General features: G+C 37.1%; 1 protein-coding gene across 1 annotated transcript in view; it reads left to right on the top strand.

Annotated features, from left to right (window-relative positions):
- The first annotated feature begins 3,772 nt into the window (after window positions 1-3,772).
- The window catches only part of LOC131480852 (cTAGE family member 6-like), a 52,851-nt gene continuing 36,851 nt past the window's right edge, over window positions 3,773-19,772 (top strand). Inside the window, exons 1-4 of the mRNA XM_058667328.1 lie at window positions 3,773-3,818; window positions 5,509-5,593; window positions 8,680-8,818; window positions 19,559-19,619. Coding sequence (XP_058523311.1) covers window positions 5,572-5,593; window positions 8,680-8,818; window positions 19,559-19,619 — 222 coding nt within the window. The 5' untranslated portion in view covers window positions 3,773-3,818; window positions 5,509-5,571. The remainder of the gene's footprint in view (window positions 3,819-5,508; window positions 5,594-8,679; window positions 8,819-19,558; window positions 19,620-19,772) is intronic.

The following is a 19,772-nucleotide window of genomic DNA, read 5'->3' as shown; positions in this document are numbered from 1 at the left end:
ATGAGCAGTTAAAATCATGATGTGTGTAAGGAGTAATGTACATTATGTACCTTAAGTGTTGTGAAGTATCAAAGTTGAGATGTGGCATCTTGAAAATTGGAGGGGTTTAGTAAATACTTCTCTACTAACTGATACTTTCTTTCCAGGCAAAACAAAGCATCCAGACCCTGGATGATGAAAGAAAATTCCTCCAATCACAAATTGCTGCAGTAAGTTGAATTTGTCTAACACTTGTAGGTCTGTTGCTTTTGCAAATAAATTAAATTTGATTGTTGCTTTTATTATTCAGGGATACTATTTGATGTTAGGGTTTCAGAGGTAGATGATCTTCAGTTTACACACACATATAAGGCACTTGATGAAAGTTTATTGTAACACTGTACACATATTTGAAAAGCTGTTGCTATAAACTGAGTCCTGTTGAAGATGCTTGGTGTTTAACATATTAAGGCAGAAAAACTCTCATAAAGTTAGCTTTTAGTGGATGAGATACAGAATACATTGTTCACAAAATTTGCTATGCAATACATGGACATTGATAACAGGTTATGTCATTTGTCCAAGGTTACATGGCAAATTGGTGGCAGAACTATACTCTGATTCTAGGTTTTTTCTTCCTGCTATGCTGGGCTGCCTCTGTTGGCATGTTGTTTCCATGCTTTAGGATGCTTTAGCTGTTGTCCACGTGGATATTCTAGGGAGTCCATGAAGATGATCTGTTGTGTTATGTTAATTGTTACTGACTTAATATGTTTTATACTTAGGCTATAAGAACAACCAAGAGCTTTCAAACACATTTGGATATAATTAAGGTATTGTTTGAAAATTTGCAGCTTCACGAAAGCTTGAAACAGGTTTGTACTCTATAGAGACTCTAGCTTTCAGCTATGTCATTAGAAGCACTTTGGGCATACTTGTGACCAACAACATACTAAGACCTAGAGTAGATATTTTTTTCTTGTTATTATCAGAGTAGGACACTTTCTTTACCCACTTGCAAGTGTATATTTTAGGGAGGGGTACACAAGTGTATATTCTTCTGCTACTCTTTCCTGGGAGTGAAAGTAAACCAGCATATTTTATACCTTGGCAATCACAGCAGATAGCAGTTACATCCAAACCTTATCTGAGGTTTAATGGCACACGTGATTCTGGAGGTAGATAAAATGAGGACTTTATATTTATCCTTTTCTTCCCCATTTATATAGGTAAGATACACTCATTCACATGTATTTTTTCCCAGTAACTTGACAGTTTTTCAGTGGGAAACTTTACATATGATCAGTAATTGTATTATCATAATTCTGTAAGTGCTATATCTGGGTCTTGTAATAGGATTACATTTTCTGTCTCACCAACATTTTCTTTAACATAATTATTTTGTTTCCTGTATAGCTATTCATAATTCATCAATACACTGTTTTCAAGAGTTGTAAATCTTATAAATAAAATGTGTTTATTTGAGAGGTGGAGATAGAGAAAGTTCTTATCTTCTTGGTTACTCCCCAAATAGTTGTAATTTTAGGCTGAGCCAGGCCAACACTTAGAACTGGGAGCTCACTCTTGGTCTGCCATGTAGGCAGCAGGGATCCACCTTCACAAACCATCACCTACTGACTCTTCAGGGTCGTATTCATTGGAAAGAGGAAATTGGGTGGACAGAGACTTGAGCCGCTTCATTATCAGAGATACTGGATGTGGATGTCGAGTGGCGCCTTGTTACATGAGAGGCTCAATCCAATTCTTCTTTTTCTTCTTCTTCTTCCTCCTCCCCCTCTCCCCTCCTCCCTCCTCCCTCCCCCTCCTGCCTCCTCCTTCCTCCCCCTCCCCTCCCTCCTCCTTCCTCCCTCCTTCCTCCTCCCTCCTTTTTTTTTTTCTCTGATGCTCTTGCTGGCTTTTTTTTTTTTTTTGCCTTCAGACTATTTAATTTTTGCGGAGTGTTACCAAATTAATCTGACTTTAGGCATTCCCATTTTTATGTCTTAGCTTCTGAGGTCTACTGAGTTTATTACTATTTTTCTGTCACTTTCCATGTTTTGTTTTTACAGTCATCTTTGATGCATTTCCTATTTTACCTATTAAACACTATGCCTCTAAAATAACAAAAAGCAGCAATCTTTTGTCATCTTAATGTCAAGAGCAAGTGATGGCCAACCCAGTGTTAAGCTTCTGATAGAATCAAAAATACACTTTTATATTAAAAAAATGACTTAGATGGCATTACTTGTTAGAACTACTTTTATGTAGTTTTAATTATCAGTGTTCCTGAAACAAATTATTGTAATAATGATCATTCACTAACCTTTTATTACTGCATGTTTACATCACTTTTTAGCAGTGTATTAGATAGCATCTAGTCACTAAATTTGATGATTTTTCCTTGGTTTCAATTTTTTATTATTTTTATTGCAAAGTCAGATACTTTGAGAGGAAGGGAGACAGGAAGATCCTCCATCCATTGATTCGCTCCCCAAGTGGCCGCAATAGCTGGAGCTGAGCTGATCTGAAGCCAGGAGCCAGGAGCCAGGAACCTCTTCTAGGTCTCCCACACAGGTGCAGGGTCCCAAGGCTTTGGGCCATCCTTGCCTGCTTTTCCCAGGCCACAAGCAGGGAGCTGGATGGAAGGCAAGCCTGCCAGGATTAGAACCAGTGCCCATATGGGATCCAGGCGCATTCAAAACAAGGACTTTAACTACTAGGCTATCACTCCAGGCCATTTAATTTCAGTTTTTTAGGGCTTACTTTTATTTGAAAGGCATGTTTACAAGAGAGACATGTAGTGTTATAGAGAAAGAGAGACCTTCTCCTCTCTGGTTGATTCCCCAAATGTCTGCAGTAGCTGGAGCTTCTTCTGGGTCTCCTGTATGGATTCAAGGGCCCAAGAATTTAAGCCATCCCAGACTGCTTTCCCAGGATATAAGCAGGGAGCTGGATCAGAAGTGGAGCCACCAGTACTTGATTGGATACCCCCAGGGGATGCAGGTCTTTCAAGTGGAGGCCTGACTGGCTGTGCCACAGCACGGGCCCCAGTATTCATTTTATTTTGCCTGTTAGCCATCACCTGATTCTTTGGTAATTTTACAGAAAAGGATTTTTGGGGGTGTGATTGTGTAGGATATTCTCCAATGAAGGGCCAGTTTGGCAGAGAAATTTAATGTTTATTGTTTGATGGTAAATTTATGAAGTGTAAGATGTTTCTTTCATATGTATATGGAAAATTTCTTTCATGAATTTATACCTTTTTTTACTTATCTACATAGTCTCTTTTTTCAGCCTAAGTTTGTTACTTTTAAATAAAGGATTTTCTTTCTAGGACAGGCAAAGTAACAGAATGGCAGAGGGATAGAGGGAAATGGAGAGAGATGTGTTTCCAACCATTTTATAGAAAAAAATTCATACTATTAAAAATTTGCATGGATTTTAAAGAATTTTTAGTGACAAACTTATCCCTAGTCATTTTACATGAACTTTATAAAGTATCTGTGTTTTTGTCTCAGAAAACTTTTGATTTTATATACATATGTAAATGAGTTAAAGAATATTTAAGCCTATTATTTTATACTACCCCAATTTGAAAATTCTTTGCAATAGGAGTCATCTTTCCTGTCTTTTTGATGTCTGGTATTGACATACCAGCCTTGTAAATGCATCTGTTTACAAACATGTATGATGAATTGCATTTTTTGTTGTGATTTTAGCTTATTGGAGAAGCTAAAATATCAAAACAAGAGCTGAATGGACTTAAAGAGAAAAAGACATTTATATGCACTACAATACTGACAGACCAACCTATCAATGACAATGAAAATCAAATTGAGGTAAATGACTCTACTGATGTGTGTGACTGAGTTGGATAGAATTGTATCTTAACTTAGAAACTTAAAAACTTTATTTTCCAAACAAAATAAACTGAAGCAAATCATTGCAATGGCAAATTATGAATTAAATTGCTAGGCTGGAATCTTGACAATATTCTTACTATCATATAGCTTGCCCTCTGCACCCACAATTTCCACAGCTATAGATTCAGCAAACTGTGCATCAGATCTATTTGAAAAAAAAAAATGTATTGTGTCTGACAGATTCTTCTTCTTGTGCTTATTCTCTAAATATCTAATGCTATCACTATTTCCATAACAGAGTTACTAAGTATCACTAGCAGAATAGAACTGAGTTAAAATGTAGGCATTTATGGACTGTTTGTGAATAATGCACTATTGTGCATAAGAGACTTGAACATATGTGGATTTTTGCATTTGTGAGTTAGAAGGCTTGTCCTTGAACCCTTCTTTTTGTGGATGCCATGTGAGAAATGTATTGTTTAACTTTTTCTCTAAGCTCAAAGATTGACAGACCTTGAAATACATGTTAAACAGAACAATCCTAGCACTGTGTGCAAAGCTGTAGACCTTTTCGTTTGGTGCCTCAGACTCTTAAAAGTGTGAGGCAACTGAAGGATGGAAATTGTAGAGCAGAACAGATTTAAGTGGGGCTTTCCAGAGAAATATACGACACAGTCATGTGATATTTTTGTTACAGTACTAGAAAATTTTTCCTCAATCCAAGAAAAAACTACTCAATGCTGGGAAATGTCTCATGTTCTAATTTGAATACTTCTTAAGAATGTATTTTATCTCAGTTGAACTCCTCACTTATGTTTTCTTTTTAATACATTAAAATTTGTAATCTTTATATCAGATTGGTCATTATATAAAATATATACTGTATGTTAATGATCACTCTTTTATTTGTAGCAGATAATCATCTCATACAACATTTTACCATTTTAAAATATGGATTTAGCAAGAATGAACTATTATAAGATGTTTCATTAAGAATCACTAGTTTTGGTTTTATCTTATAGAACTTAATAGCCACAACAGCCTTGCCTGGACTTTGTTGTAGCCAGCAGCCAGGAACTCCATCTGAATGTCCAATCAAGGTGGCAGGGATGCTTCTACTTGCACCACCTGTTGGTGTGGCGTTTAGGGGTGAATATGGTCATGGAGGAGAACTAAGAAGAAGTTGGAATCAGGAGATGTAGTGAGGATGGGAACCCAGGCATTCAGATGAGAATATGGGCATCTCAATGGGTTTCTTAATTATTGTGCCAAATACCTACTCTAGGTAGATTTATTTAAAAAGTGTAATTGTACATCCACAAGAAATACATTTGGGTTGGTATTGTTTTACTGTAGGTGAAGCTACCACATACATGAGCATCTCATAGCTCCTTGGTGCAGTGTACTTGGAAAGGCAACAGAAAGATGGCCCAATTACTTGGACCTCTGCCACCCATGTGGGAGACCCAGATGGAGGTCCTGGCTCCTGGCTTCAGAATGTTGTGATAATTTGAGTAGCAAACCCGTAAATGGAAGAGTGTTTGTCTTCTCCTCTCTGTTGACTTTGAAATAAAGAAGTAAATCAATCTTAAGAGAAAAGAAATAATAAATGCACTAGTGTAAGTTATTACCTTCTTTTTTTTTAATCTCTGAACACTTTCTAAAGACGGAAAATTGCTCTGCCATCCTTGGAGAAGATATTACCGATGATGACAGTGTGGAACAAGACATGACGAGTGACTCAGAAAACGGTACTCCCTTAGGTATTAAGTCAGGATTCATCTTTTTTGATAAAATGATGGCTACTTCTTTGGGTTGTTCGCCTGCAGTCCTTGTTTTTGATACACTGTGCTTTGGCATGTCTGCAACACAGTGTCATTGTCTCCCTTTACATTTACCTTCAGCTGGAACACCTTCAATCAATCCCTTCAACTCCTAAGAGAGACTTGTAGTCTCCTTCCCTACTGTTCTCCTCACAGCTGATACATGTCTTCCTTACAGCAGTAAGGAAAAAATTAATACCATAATCATTTCAGTGCTTGTTTCTCTCCCTATTGTAGGCTAAACAAATGGGTAGGTGACATGCTCAAAATATGAGTGCTACATAAAGCACTAATTCATAGCTCAAGATTTTATTAAGTTAAATCGTTACACTACTTTGGATCATCACAGTAATTTTTACCATTACCCATTGCAGTCGACCTGTCAAATATTGGGTTAGCTGAAGCCATTCACTGTGTTCTCAAACCAGTGACTTTGTTATTTTTCTTTAAGTGACATCTAGGAGCTGGCATTGTGGCACAGTGTTTTAAGGTGCCACCTGCAATGCTGGCATCAATATGAATACTTGTTTGAGTCCAGCCTGCCATACTTCCTCTCCAGCTTCCCGCTAAAGTAGCTAGAAAGACAGTGGGAAATGGAAGATGAAAGCACCTGTGTCCCTGCTGCCCACAAGGGAGACCTGGAGAGAGCTCTGCGTTCCTGGATGCTGTTTGTCCCAGCCCTGGCTGTTGATGTGTTAGGGATGTGAAGCAGCAGAAGAAAGTTTGGTCTCTGTCTCTGGTTCCCCTTTACTCTCCCTCACTCTCTATAACTCGGCCATTCACAGAAATACATCTTAGAAAATATTTTATTTTGAAATTGTTAGAGATTTACAGGAAATTTAAAAGTAATATAGACAGATCTCATGTTCCTTACAAAAAGTTTCCTTCCTTGATGGTTCTTCCAAATGTTATGCTTTTCCCCCCCTGAACTACAGCACAAGTAATAAATAGATTCATGAAGGAAGATGTGATTTTTAAATTGTGAAGTATTTATGTATTCATTTACTGAAAATGAACAATGACAGACAAGAGATGGGTGTTGAGAGATCTTTTATTACTGATTCAGTCCCCAAATGCCCATATCAGCTGGGGTTGGACCAGACGGAAGACCAGGAATTGATCCAGGTCTCCTAAGTGGTTGGCCAGAACCCAAGAATTTGAACTTTAATCTGTTGACTCCCTGGTACATTAATAGGAAACTGGACTGGAAGTGGAAAGTGTACTTAAAATGGTGTGTGTGTGTGTGTGTGTGTGTGTGTGTGTGAGATACAGCGATATTATGGCAAGAGAAAATTGCTCCTCATAGTAGGCTTGTTTAGTAAGGGGAATATTGCATGATTTTAGGCTTGAAACTGACTTGTTCTGAATCTCACATTTATTATGTCCTTTTTTCCCTGTAAATATACAACTTATAAAAAACCGAATTTATGGGTGAGACAAATTAAGAGGTTAACAAAAAAGCTAAATATAAAGCGATATTTATAACATTTCTTTTATAGTCAGTTTTAAGTTTAAAGTTTTAAGTTGGGTTTTAAAAAGCATCTCATTTAAAAATTTTTAAATCACAGAATTTATATTAGTAAAGTATTGAAGGAAATATTTGAATGTCAATAATGATCATTTTTGAATAGAGAAGCATGGGCAGTTTATAATCTAATCTGTATTTTCAAAATACTACACTAAATGAGCATTATCTCTAATAATGAAACACTGTTTTATAAATAATTCTCGGGCCTGGTGCAGTGGCCTAGTCCTCACCTTGAACCACCTGCATCCCATATGGGCTCCGGTTCTAATCTTGGCAGCTCCACTTCCCCTCCAGCTCCCTGCTTGTGGCCTGGGAAAACAGCCGAGGTTGGTCTAAAGCCTTGGGATCCTGCACCCGCGTGGGAGACCTGGAGGAAGTTCCTGGCTTCTGGGTTCATATTGGCTCAGCTCTGGCCATTGTGGTCACTTGGGGAGTAAATCATTGGACAGAAGATCTTCCTCTCTGTCTCTCCTCCTCTCTGTATATCTGGCTCTGCAATAAAAATAAATAAATCTTTAAAAAAAAAAAAGAAAATACTCAACATCAATTTAATAAATAATTGTTTTTAGCAGTGGAATAAATAGCTTAACTTTTAAAATGGGTTGCAAAAGTTTTTTAAAAGTACAGATATACATAGTTTTGTGTGTATTCAATCATTTATTTTTAAGATATTTACTTAAAAATTCCTTGCATTTTCATTTAAATAAGTAGTGAGTATTTTAGGATAGTTATATACTCAATACATGTAATTACTAAAATTTTTGACTTATTAATATGATTTTGTATTTTTTCTTTTCATTAAGTTTGTGGTAGTGATTTAGTTTGTGGTAGTGATTCATGCCACATTTTGGAAAATATATCTTTCCTTCATTCTATCATGAAATAATACACTGATTTTGAAGCACTCAGATTATTTAGAATTGTTAGTTTTCATTTTTATAGATTACTGTAGGTGAATTAGCAGTTGAAGGTAGGTTAAAGTTTATACTTTTCTCTCAGGCATAGTTTGGTTTAAGTCTAGAGGACATCTGAGTATTTATTAGCCAAAAGGTCTAAATTTCTTGTATGATTTATAACACATATTATGTTTAAGCCTAAAAGTTATTGCTGAATAGAAATATAATACTATTGAGAGGCAAATTCTTTATTAGGTAAAATGGATATTACTGATTGTTATGGAAATAGTTTAAGGAAGTATTGAAAAAATACTTTTAAAAGCCTTTTTTATGCATTTTAGCTTCTAGGTTGAATAATAGATGCTAAATTCAATGGGGGTTTTTGAGGATTTTATACGAAAATATGAAACAATATTTAAAATAGTAGATCTAGATCTTTAAACTATTGAAAAGCATTAGATGTTCTATTGTTGGAGCCATTTTAATTTTGTTAATTTTGTCATTAACTTATTAATTTGGTAACTTTTGCCCTCAGATGTTAGTGTGTAACTTAAAATATTCCTTCTGTTATGACCTAAAATTTTCTTTAGAACATATTGAAAATCATCTGACTGAACAAATACCTTTGAAGTCAGAAGGGACACAATTTGGAAGTGAAATTGGGACACATCCACAGGAAGTCCCAATGATGACTGAAGTATATCAAGGAAATGACATGATGCCATGCAGGTAATAAAAATCATTGCCAACTCCATTGGATGACAAGTAAAATACCCTTTGAAAGCATAGTCATATATTGTATGTTCAAATTTCTGTGATTACTGAATATTCTTAATTTATGATTAGATTTGCTCATTCATTTTTTAGGGTGGAATACTGTTCACCCATTGGAAAGTCTGATATTCTACCATCTGCAACAAAGTGGTCCCAAACCATCTACCATTATGCTCACTGAAAAAAAGCCAGTACCAAAGGGAACAGGTGTTTTCTCTGATATAAAGAAACTTTCACGCAACATAGACGTTAAATAGATATATAGGTAAACATGTATATACATACATTCCCTCTGATGAACTGTGGAATGGAGAGTAGCATAGTGGGAAGTGAAGATCCACTGCACAATGTGTCTCTACTGCTGAATAAAAGAACTCTCAATGAAAGTAGTTAAATATACCTTGATAATAGGATGCTGGACTTTCTACCATTGTCTATACCTACAATGTGTGACACATTTAAATTGCAGAATGTTGGATGTGTGATTGTTGCTGAAGGGCCATACTGTTGTCATAACATGGGGGAAAATGGTGGGGAGGGGGACTGGGTAGTGGGAGGGTGGAAAGCATGTGCCTATGGAACCATAAAAATAAAACACATGTATGTATATCTATCTATATACATAATAAATTTTAAAAATATTATTTGACCTTAAGATAGTTTCTTTAAGAGAGAAACTGGGGCAGATAACAGAAAGAAAGTGTTGAAAGTACTATTGGAAGTTTTGAACTAGTTCATAAAATCTTGTGTAATTTCCAGGAATTGGCTATTCAGTATGTGATTGCCTTAAATTAAATGATATTTGAGACTACATCAGGGAATCTGAGCATGTCTGGTTTCAGTATCCTTTATACACATCTCCAATGTATGGAGTATCTCATTTAGAAAAATTTTTAAGTGTCAGTTAAATTTTAAATCCCATATACACAACTCCAATATATGGCAAACTGATTCCTGTACCCTGTATGAATTGTTCCTATGGAAGTATTCCTTGTCTTCATTAACTAAAAGGAGTTAATTTGCCTAATTGATCAGGGTGACTTCCTAAGCCATTGCTGGCTTCTGTTTTGTTATATCCTGTATTGATAGGTATTTTATGGCTTTATTTAAAATACTGGAAAGGAACTTCTTAGGAAGGAAGAATTATTTTTGGCTAATATGCTGTAGGTATAGCGTCCAAATTAAGTAGCCTCATAGGTTCAGAATCTGGTGAAGATAGAGAACAGTGGAGGGCTATTCATTGCACAGTGGATGATGAAGCAGAGATGGGACGCATGCTCTGCTTTTATCCCCCATCCTCTCTAGAGGATTGCCTTCCCAGGGTGACCTTAGGCCTCTCGTGTTCAACTAACTCCTAGATTACATGATTAAATTGATTATGTTAATGGCTTTTAAAAACTGTTTCCACATGTAAGGTAAGTTTCATGATAGAACTCTTTTATTATGTTATCTCAGTGTCTAATGCTGTGTAGGACACATTGTAGATATTCAATAAATATTTCCGATTGTATAAATAAATATGCTTAGTACATTTATATATTGGAGAAAGTGTGTGTGTGTGTGTGTGTGTGTGTGTGTGTGTGTGTTGATGTCTGAATGTAGAAGTCTAGAGAATTCCTTTGAGATAATGTATTTGGAGAATCATATTTTCTATTTGTTAAGATTTAGTTTTATTTATTTGAAGGTAGAGTTACAGAGAGGGAGAATGAGAATTAATCTTCCATCATCTGGTTCACTCTCCACGGGGATACAGTGGTCAGGAACTCGGATTCCAGGAGGTGACAATGGCCAGGAACTCATATTTTTTAAGGTTTTCCATGTGGCTTCAGGGGCCCAACCACTGGTACTATCTTCTGATGCTTTCCCAGGTGCATTAGCAGGGAGCTGAATTGCAAGTGGAGCAGCCAGGTCTCCAACTAGCACTGATATGGGATGTTGGTGTCACAGGCCACAGTGCCAGGCCCAGAGACTCTGATTTGCAAATATCTCTATTAGCCCATGTTTTTCATCATAAAATGCAACATTTTGAGGCCTCACTTGTTACTTAATAGAAGTCATTCCTGTCTGTCATTATTTTTAGGTTCCGTTTTATAAAATTCCCTGCTTGCTAAAATTTGTTTGTAATTTAACATTATTAATATCGACTGAGCTTTTGTGTACCTGCTGATAACTACAATAAATTTGAGCTACTTAGTGCACATGTGTATTTCCACCTGAGAATGAGTAAGGCAGCCTTGTTTCAATCCTCATTGTATAAGCAGGTATGTTTTTCATAGTATGTGTAGTGCCACATTTAGGTGTTTATGATGATCCCAATCGTAGTGCTGAAATGATGTTTAGTGTTCCTAAGCGTAAGAAGGATATGTTTTTTTTTTGGTTGGGTTTTTGGAGATAGTATATGTGTCAGACACATTTTATTTAGGCCTTAGTTACAGATCTGTAGAGTGTGAGCTCATGTTAATAAGTCAATAATATGATATTAATGTATTGATACTGAAGTAAACATAAAACAATGGTAGAAATGGTTGACTGATGAACGTATTCTGGTTAGAAACTATCAAGAATTTGCCGGTATCGCTTCTCAGCCTTTTGACTAAGATCAAGGGAAGAAATTTGCCTGTATTTTCCTTATGAGCAAAGGTACAATATTTGGCACTTAAGAATTTTATTTCAAGAACAGATTTATTTTATTAAAACTCTAGGGGCCCGGCACCATGGCCTAGTGGCCAAAGTCCTCGACTTGAACACACCTGCATCCCATATGGACGCCGGTTCTAATTCCGGCAGCTCCACTTCCCATCCAGCTCCCTGCTTGTGACCTGGGAAAGCAGTCGAGGATAGCCCAATGCTTTGGGACCCTGCACCCGTGTGGGAGACCTGGAAGAGGTTCCAGGTTCCCGGCTTTGGATTGGCACAGCACTGGCCGTTGTGCTCACTTCGGTAGTGAATCATCGGACGCAAGATCTTCCTCTCTGTCTCTCCTCCTCTCTGTATATCTGACTTTGTAGTAAAATAAATAAATCTTTAAAAACAACCTCTAGTTTTAATGTGGGGTGAGATAGGGACCTTTTTATAAGATTTATATATTTGATAGGCAGAATTAGTGATGGAGGGAGAAAGAAAGGAAGAGAGAATGAGAATGAGAGTTGTATTTTCCATTCTATTCCCCCAAAACCCTGTAGGCCAACTAGTTGGTCCCAAGGAAAGAGATTGAATATCTGCTGGTATATTTCTAGGGAAGCTGAAATAAGGAGAACTGATTGCAGGCCAAAGCCAGGAGTTGCAGCTGGGTCTCCCCTTTGGGTGAAAGGAGTGGAAGCATTTCTGCCTTCACTCTGCTTTCCCCAGTCCATTGGAAGGCAGCTGGATCTCAAGCAACTGGGAAATAAGCCAGCATTCATATGAGATGCTGGCTTTACAGGTGTCACTGTATCTGCTGCATCACAGTGTCGTCTTCAGTGACTTTATAGAATGTAACTGGCACAAATAAGGAGAAGTCTGTTGTATATATCCAGAAAATTGTAGGGAGTAAACTAGGATGGTTGGTGGCTAGTTAGGTTCATTCACTGTCAAGTTGTAATACCTCAACACCAGGTTTGGATTCAATTCAGCATTTAAAAAATCTCTGCAATTCATCATGTACCTCTTCCATATGGGATTCTTCAGGATATGAAAAAAATGACTAAATGGATTAGTTGTAGTATAGCTGCCATGTTTCAGTTAGGAAAATCTGGAACAGGTCCTTCATTTTATGTGCATGAAATATAACTAAATGATTTGGATGTTGGATTATGAGAGGTGCAAAAAAATTCTTATGAATGCACCACTGGGATGAGCACAATGTATGTTGTTGATTACTGAATCTAAAGATGATGTTTTCAAGATTTATTTATTCATTTTATTACAAAGTCAGATATACAGAGAGGAGGAGAGACAGAGAGGAAGATCTTCCACCCGATGATTCACCCCCCAGGTAACCGCAAAGGCTGGTGCTGTGCCAATCCAAAGCCGATCCGAAGTCTCCCACGCGGGTGCAGGGTCCCAAAGCATTGGGCCATCCTCGACTGCTTTCCCAGGTCACAAGCAGGGAGCTGGATGGGAAGTGGAGCTGCCGGGATTAGAACCGGTGCCCATATGGGATGCAGGTGTGTTCAAGTCGAGGACTTTGGCCGCTAGGCCACGCCGCCGGGCCCCAAGATGATGTTTTAAAATTTCCAAGAGAAAGGTGTGTTTTTGTAGATTTTAAGAAGTGGATTCTGGATATGTGTGGTTTTTAGAGTGTGATTTCACTTAATCATATTGGAATGTTTTGAATTTCCCAAAATATTTACCTCATTCTTGCCCTCAGCTGTTTACTACTGAGATTCAATGGATGTTGCTGCTGACAGTTTTCTGGAGCTAAAATGGAGAGTTGGTAGTGCTGACAAAATGTTAAATTGTTGCATACATATGGTATAATTTAGCCTCATTAGCATTCTCTATGCTGGATTGATATTTCTTACTACTGTATTGGAAATATTACTAGTATATTACTAGCACTTTTCCAAATTTATTGTTGGAGAGACTGAAAGGCTAGAACCTGATAGTTAAGTGTGCTGCTTTAAATATTTGAAGTAAGATACGACCATGTATTATTCATATCATCAGGGTTTCTTTTGCATTGATACTCTAATAGGCCCTTTCAAAATCAAGAAGAGGGTACATAGATCTCTTGTCTCATTGGAACGGGTGTCAATTAATGACCATCTGCAGGCTATGGAGTCTTCAAAAACACTCTTTTCTCCCATATCCATATTCATAAGTTGTTTCCTAATGAAATGATTTCATGTTTTTATACTCGCATGATGCCTCATATATAGTATCTCTTTGTAACCAGTATTTGATATAGTGTGTGGGATGTAATACATTTATGAATCTCCCACAGGATTTCTTTCATAGTTAAGTCACTAAAATTCAATCCAGATGGATAGTGTAGTATCAAAGAATCACTACCTGTGAGCCCTGCCTGTGGATCAAATCACAGCCATGCATTGCACACTGTTGTTTGGGTCAGACAGTATATATGTGGGTTGTCCCTAAAGTTTAAATTACCTGGTGACATGATACCTATGTCCAATTTAGTGTATTTTCACTCTTCTATAGGCACAGAGATTCCCGCTTCATACCTCATTCTGAACTTCTGTATTATAACAATAGTATCCTATAGCAACAATCACAAGTCTATGATTCTTCTATTTAAGTTTATCTTGGCTTTGTAGGTATACACAATGCTAGAAAATCTCATATGCTATTGTTAAAGTATATTTAACAGTTTCATTGTGAGTTCTTTTATTAGGGAGAAGAGGTGCATATTGGAAAGTATCTGCAATGATAAATATATGTATGTATATGTTAGCCTAAATATTGATCTGGTATTTTGCGTGAAGGTTGACATATCAGAGAGAATATGTGATGTTTGTCCTTTGGGGATTGACTTATTTCACTGAGAATAATGGTCTCTAGCTGGGACCATTTTGCAGCAAATGGTAGAATTTGATTCATTTCAGAGTCTGAGTATTATTCCATGTAGTAGATCTGCCACAGTTTCTTTATCCATCTTTTGAAAGGCATCTGGATTATTTCCATGCCTTCACTTGTATGGATCATGCTGCTATAAATATAGGGTTGCAGGTCACTTTTTCATATGCAGATTTCACATTATTTGGATTTTTTTTTCAGTATTGGACTAGCTGGACAATATGGTAGATTCACTTTCAGTTGTCCTAATACTCTCCATACTGACTGACAAAGTGGTGGCACTAGGTTGCATTGCCACCAACGGTGAAACAGGGTACCATTCTTCCCACATCCATGCCAGCACCTGTTGTGAATAGATTGACAAATATAGACCATTCTCACTGGTATTTGTTGGAATGGTAATGTGGTTTTTATTGGCATTTCCTGAATAAATAGGGAGCAGAATCCTTGGAGCCTGTGCCACACTGGGGACCCTAGGATGGCATTGGAGGGCCATTCCCTATCCGCAGGTACTGAAGCAGTTGAGAGTCTGGGTGTTGCTCCCCTCCCATTCCCTGTTTTCCAAGACACAGAAAGTAGAAGAAATTTGAAACGATGGTCTCATCTACTTTCCCCTAACCCAGGACACTTCCCACCCTAATCAACTGTGTAAACAAAATAAAAAATAAAATGTATATAAAGAAAAAAAATTATCTGCATTTATCATGATACAAGACCTGACTTAGATTCTTGCATTCATATATATATATGAATTAAACAACATAATATATATATATTGTTTAATGGATTGTTGTATTTTTGTAGTGCTGTTTCAGTCTTTAAGCAAGATCATTACATGTAAGGCCTAAGGATAGATTTTGGTACAATCTCAGGGCTTCAAAAGCCACTTATCATTGCAAGAAGTATGCACACTAATAAAAATATTACTGATGATACTACAAACATAATTAACTTTGGGTACAGTATCATTTTGTTACTTTCTGATCAGACCCAGAAGCCAACTCAGGATTTAAAACTGATATAAAATGATTCATTTTCTTTTTTTTTTAGTTGATTTTTAAAAATTATTATTTTTAATTCATTAATTACATTGTATTATGTGACACAGTTTCATAGGTACTTGGGTTCTCCCCACCCCTCCCCAAACCCTCCCACCATGGTGGATTCCTCCACCTTGTTGCATAACCACAGCTCAAGTTCAGTTGAGATTCCCCCATTGCAAGCATATACTAAACATAGAGTCCAGCATCTTATTGTCTAGTCAAGTTCAACGACTTCTTAGGTATACCCTCTCTGGTCTGAAGGTAGAGCCAGCAGAGTATCATCCCAGTCAATTAAAAGCTCCAACATACCATCAGCAAAAATTTACATCATTATGGAATTAATTGACATAGTAATGAGTAACCAATATGTTAAAAGCAAATGCGAGTTCCTAGCCACCTTCTGTGACCACCTCATTGACATTTCAATTTTGGTTTATACACAACATATAACATTCATAACATAACATGTTATACATAACATCATATCATCTTAAATTAAGGCAAACGTGGTATTTAACCTTTTGGGATTGGCTCATTTCCCTTAGCATTATGGTTTCCAGTTTGGCCCATTTGGCCACAAAGAACTGTATTTTGTTTTTTTTTAATAGCCGAGTAGTATTCCATGGAGTAGATGAACCATAGCTTTCTTATCCAATCCTCTGTTGATGGGCATTTTGGTTGCTTCCATGTTTTTGCAATTACTGATTGTGCTGCTATGAACATAGGAGTGCATGTTGGTTTCTCATAAAACAAGTGTTCTGGATATATTCCTAGGAGTGCTATTGCTGGATCATACGGTATGTTGAATTTGAGTTGTTTGAATATTCTCCATACTGATTTCCATAGAGGCTGTACCAGCCTGCAGCCCCACCAGCAGTGGAGTAGGGATCCCTTTTCCCCGCAACCTCGCCAACAAGTGTTGTTGGTGCTTTTATTCATGTGGGCCAGTCTTACTGGCATTAGGTGGTACCTCATTGATGTTTTAATTTGGATTTCCCTTATTGCCAAGGAACTTGAGCATTTTTTCATATGTTTATTTGCCATTTGGGTTTGTTCCTTTGTGAAGTGTTTGCCCATTTCCCGTGCCCATTTCTTGAGTGGCTTGTTTGTTTTGACATTTTGGTTGTTTTGTAGCTCTTTTTATATTCTGGAGATTAGCCCTCTATCACCTACGTCATGTGCGAAGATTTTCTCCCATTCTGTGGGTTGCCTTTTTACTTTGTTGATTGTTTCTCTAGCTGTACAGAAGCTTCTTAGTTTGATGAGGTCCCAATTGTTTATTTTGGTCTCGATTTCTACTGCATTTGGAGTCTTTTTTAGGAAGTGAGGGCCTACCCCTAAGTGTTGCAGTGTGTTTCCAACATTTTCTTCCAAAAGTTTGAAGGTTTCTGGATGTAGGTTTAGATCTGTTATCCATTTAGATCTGATCTTAGTGTATGGTAAGAGATGTGGATCTATCTTTTTGTTTCTGCAGGCTATTAACCAGTTGTCCCAACAGCATTTATTGAGCAGAACTTCCCATTTGCCTGGGTTGTCATTTGTCTTTTTGTCAAAGATTATTTGGCTGTACCTGTTTGGGTTCCCTTCTGTTGTTTCTATTCTGCTCCATTGATCTTCCTCTCTATCTTTGTGCCAGTACCAGGCTGTTTTGATAACCACTGCCCTATAGTATGTCCAGAGGTCCGGGACTGTGATTCCCCCTGCTAATTTCCTGGTCTTCAGGATGGTTCTGGCTATTTGTGGTTTTTTGTGTTTCCAGATGAACCTTTGGATCATTGTTTCCAGATCTGTGAAGAATGTTTTGGGCATTTTGATTGGGATTGCGTTGAATGTATATATTGCTTTTGGCAGTATAGACATTTTAATGATATTGATTTTACCTATCCAGGAGCATGGGATGTTACTCTATCTTTTGAGGTCTTGTTCAATTTCTTTTTTCAGTAGTTTGTAGTTTTCTTCAAATAGGTCTCTTACATTTTTGGTTAGATTTATTCCCAGATATTTCATACTTTTCTCTGTTATTTTGAATGGTATCTTGCTGGTTAAATCTTATTTGAAAATCAGCATTAGAGCGAGGGAGAGGGACCTTGCATCTGCTGGTTGATACTTCACATACCTGCAGCAGCCAGGACTGTGCCTGGCTGAGGAGCTGCATGAGGGATTCCCACATCATTAACCACCAATCTAAAATGACTTAAACATGGTTTATTGTGACTTACTCCTGTGTAACAAATATAATGTTGCTTTATATGGGAAGTCTGGATAAATGTTACGTGTTCTCATAATTTCATTTTTGCACCTTTTAAATTAATTTCTATGTGAAATTCCTACACAAAACCTTGGCATCTGTTGTGATAGCAGTAGTATTTTAGATGGTTTGCATTAAAATTTGAGTTTATAATGTTAAATACTATGTTTATATAGCAGTTTTATGCCGTGTTTGTAATGATAAGTATGGAAATACTTTTGGGAATCACCAATTTTGATATAGTTAAGCAATAAAATTCAATAAAATTGTTTTATGATGCATATTAAGGGAAATGTGTAATATTTTGCTTAAGGAAATTGCTGGTAGAAGAAAATTGCCAACTAAAGAAAGAAGATCATATTTTCAAAGTGGCTGATAATCTTAACTGTGAAACGGCAGCAGTCAACAGTTACCGGTATTAAATGCTTTTTCTTTTGTGAGTTGGAGAGTAGCTAAAAGCTCAGTACCAGAAAAATCAGAGAAAATGCACAATCAGTTAACATTATTTGGATAGGTATATGAAATTTTTTAAAATTTATTCAATTTTCTTGGAAAGGCAGATTTACAGAGAGGAGATACAAAGAGTAAAGATCTTTCATCAGCTGGTTCACTCAAGTAGCTGCAATAGCCGGAGCTGAGCTGATCCAAAACCAGGAGCTTTCTGAGTCTTCCACATGGTTGTAGGGTCCCAAGGCTTTGAGCTACCCTTCTTTTCCAGGCCACAGGTAGAGAGCTGGGTGGGAAGTGGAGCAGCTGAGATAGGAACTGCTGCCCATATAGGATCCCTATGATTTGCAAGGTGAAGATTTAGCCATCACACTAGGCTGTTTAAAAGTCTCTTTTCATTTATTTATTTTATTTGAAAGTTAGAGGTACAGAAAGACAGACAAAAGTTAGATTGGCTTGGCCACATGACCAGAAATAGAGCTCCTGTAATCTGAATGAGTGGCCTATATGAGATTATGAGATTATGGTGCCTCAGAGGGAGACTTATCCCATTATGCCACGGAGTCCGCTTTGTTTACAAGATTTTAAGTCTAGCTTTAACCTTGGATCTTTCTTCAGTTGACCCAAGGAAATAATGTAAAAGCTATAGACAAAAGGCAAGATTCAGCTCTATGTGAATAGTTGTGCATGACACAAAAAGCAAAGTTGGATTTTATCTGAAAGATTTAGCTTGATAGTCTTTTTTAATTGATTCATGTATTTGAAAGGCAGTGAACACAAATGAGGAGAAACATGGAGCAAGGAACAATTAGAGAAAGGATGAATGAATGAGTCTTTTACCTGCTGGCTCATTCTCAATGACCACAGCTGTGGGTGGGACAGTCCGAAACAAGGAGCCAGAAGCTTCCTGAGGATCTCCTACATGGGCCCAAACACGTAAACCATCTTTCTCTACGCTCCCAGGCACGTTAGCAGGTAGCTTGATAATGTGGGGCAGGTGAAACTCAAATGAGTGCCCATGCGAGATGTGGGTGATTCAGTAGCATAGCAGCCTTTGACCACCTCGTCACAGTGCTGTCCCCATCATTTTAATCTTGCAAAGGTAATGAATAACATTTGTCAAATAGAGGACATTAATTTTCTATGATCACATGAAGATTTCAGATGTCCAAATAAGCCTCCCTTGATCAGACTTAAAGCAGATATACACACAGTCCAAATCTTGGGATGACCTTTGTTTCAGGAGTGCCTAAATACTAGAATATTAACATCAGATCATGTTTTTTTGGAGAACGTGATAATTCCTCATGTTTATTTTTCAATATATATAGTTTTGGGAGTTTTTTGCTAGGAATAGAAAACTCTTGATGTAAATAATGTTTTATGAGTGCCCAAGGTATTGTGCTTATACATTAATGTAAAAATAATTTTTTTTCATAGATGGAGAGTCAAAGACCTTGAACAAGAATTGGAAAGAACAATTGATTATTTTCAATTTCAGGTATGTGTGTGTGCATGCACATGTGTGTACCATTCATTATTACCAGGTACAGGTGTGTGTGTGTTCATGTGTGTACCATTCATTATTACCAGGTACAGGTGTGTGTCTCTGTGTGTGTGTACATGCATGTGTGTACCATTCATTATAAACAGG

The sequence above is a fragment of the Ochotona princeps genome, chromosome 7 (assembly GCF_030435755.1).
Source record: "Ochotona princeps isolate mOchPri1 chromosome 7, mOchPri1.hap1, whole genome shotgun sequence".
Lineage (NCBI taxonomy): Eukaryota > Metazoa > Chordata > Mammalia > Lagomorpha > Ochotonidae > Ochotona > Ochotona princeps.
Note: the sequence above shows the minus strand (reverse complement) of the source record. Positions and strands in the feature narration are given on the sequence as shown.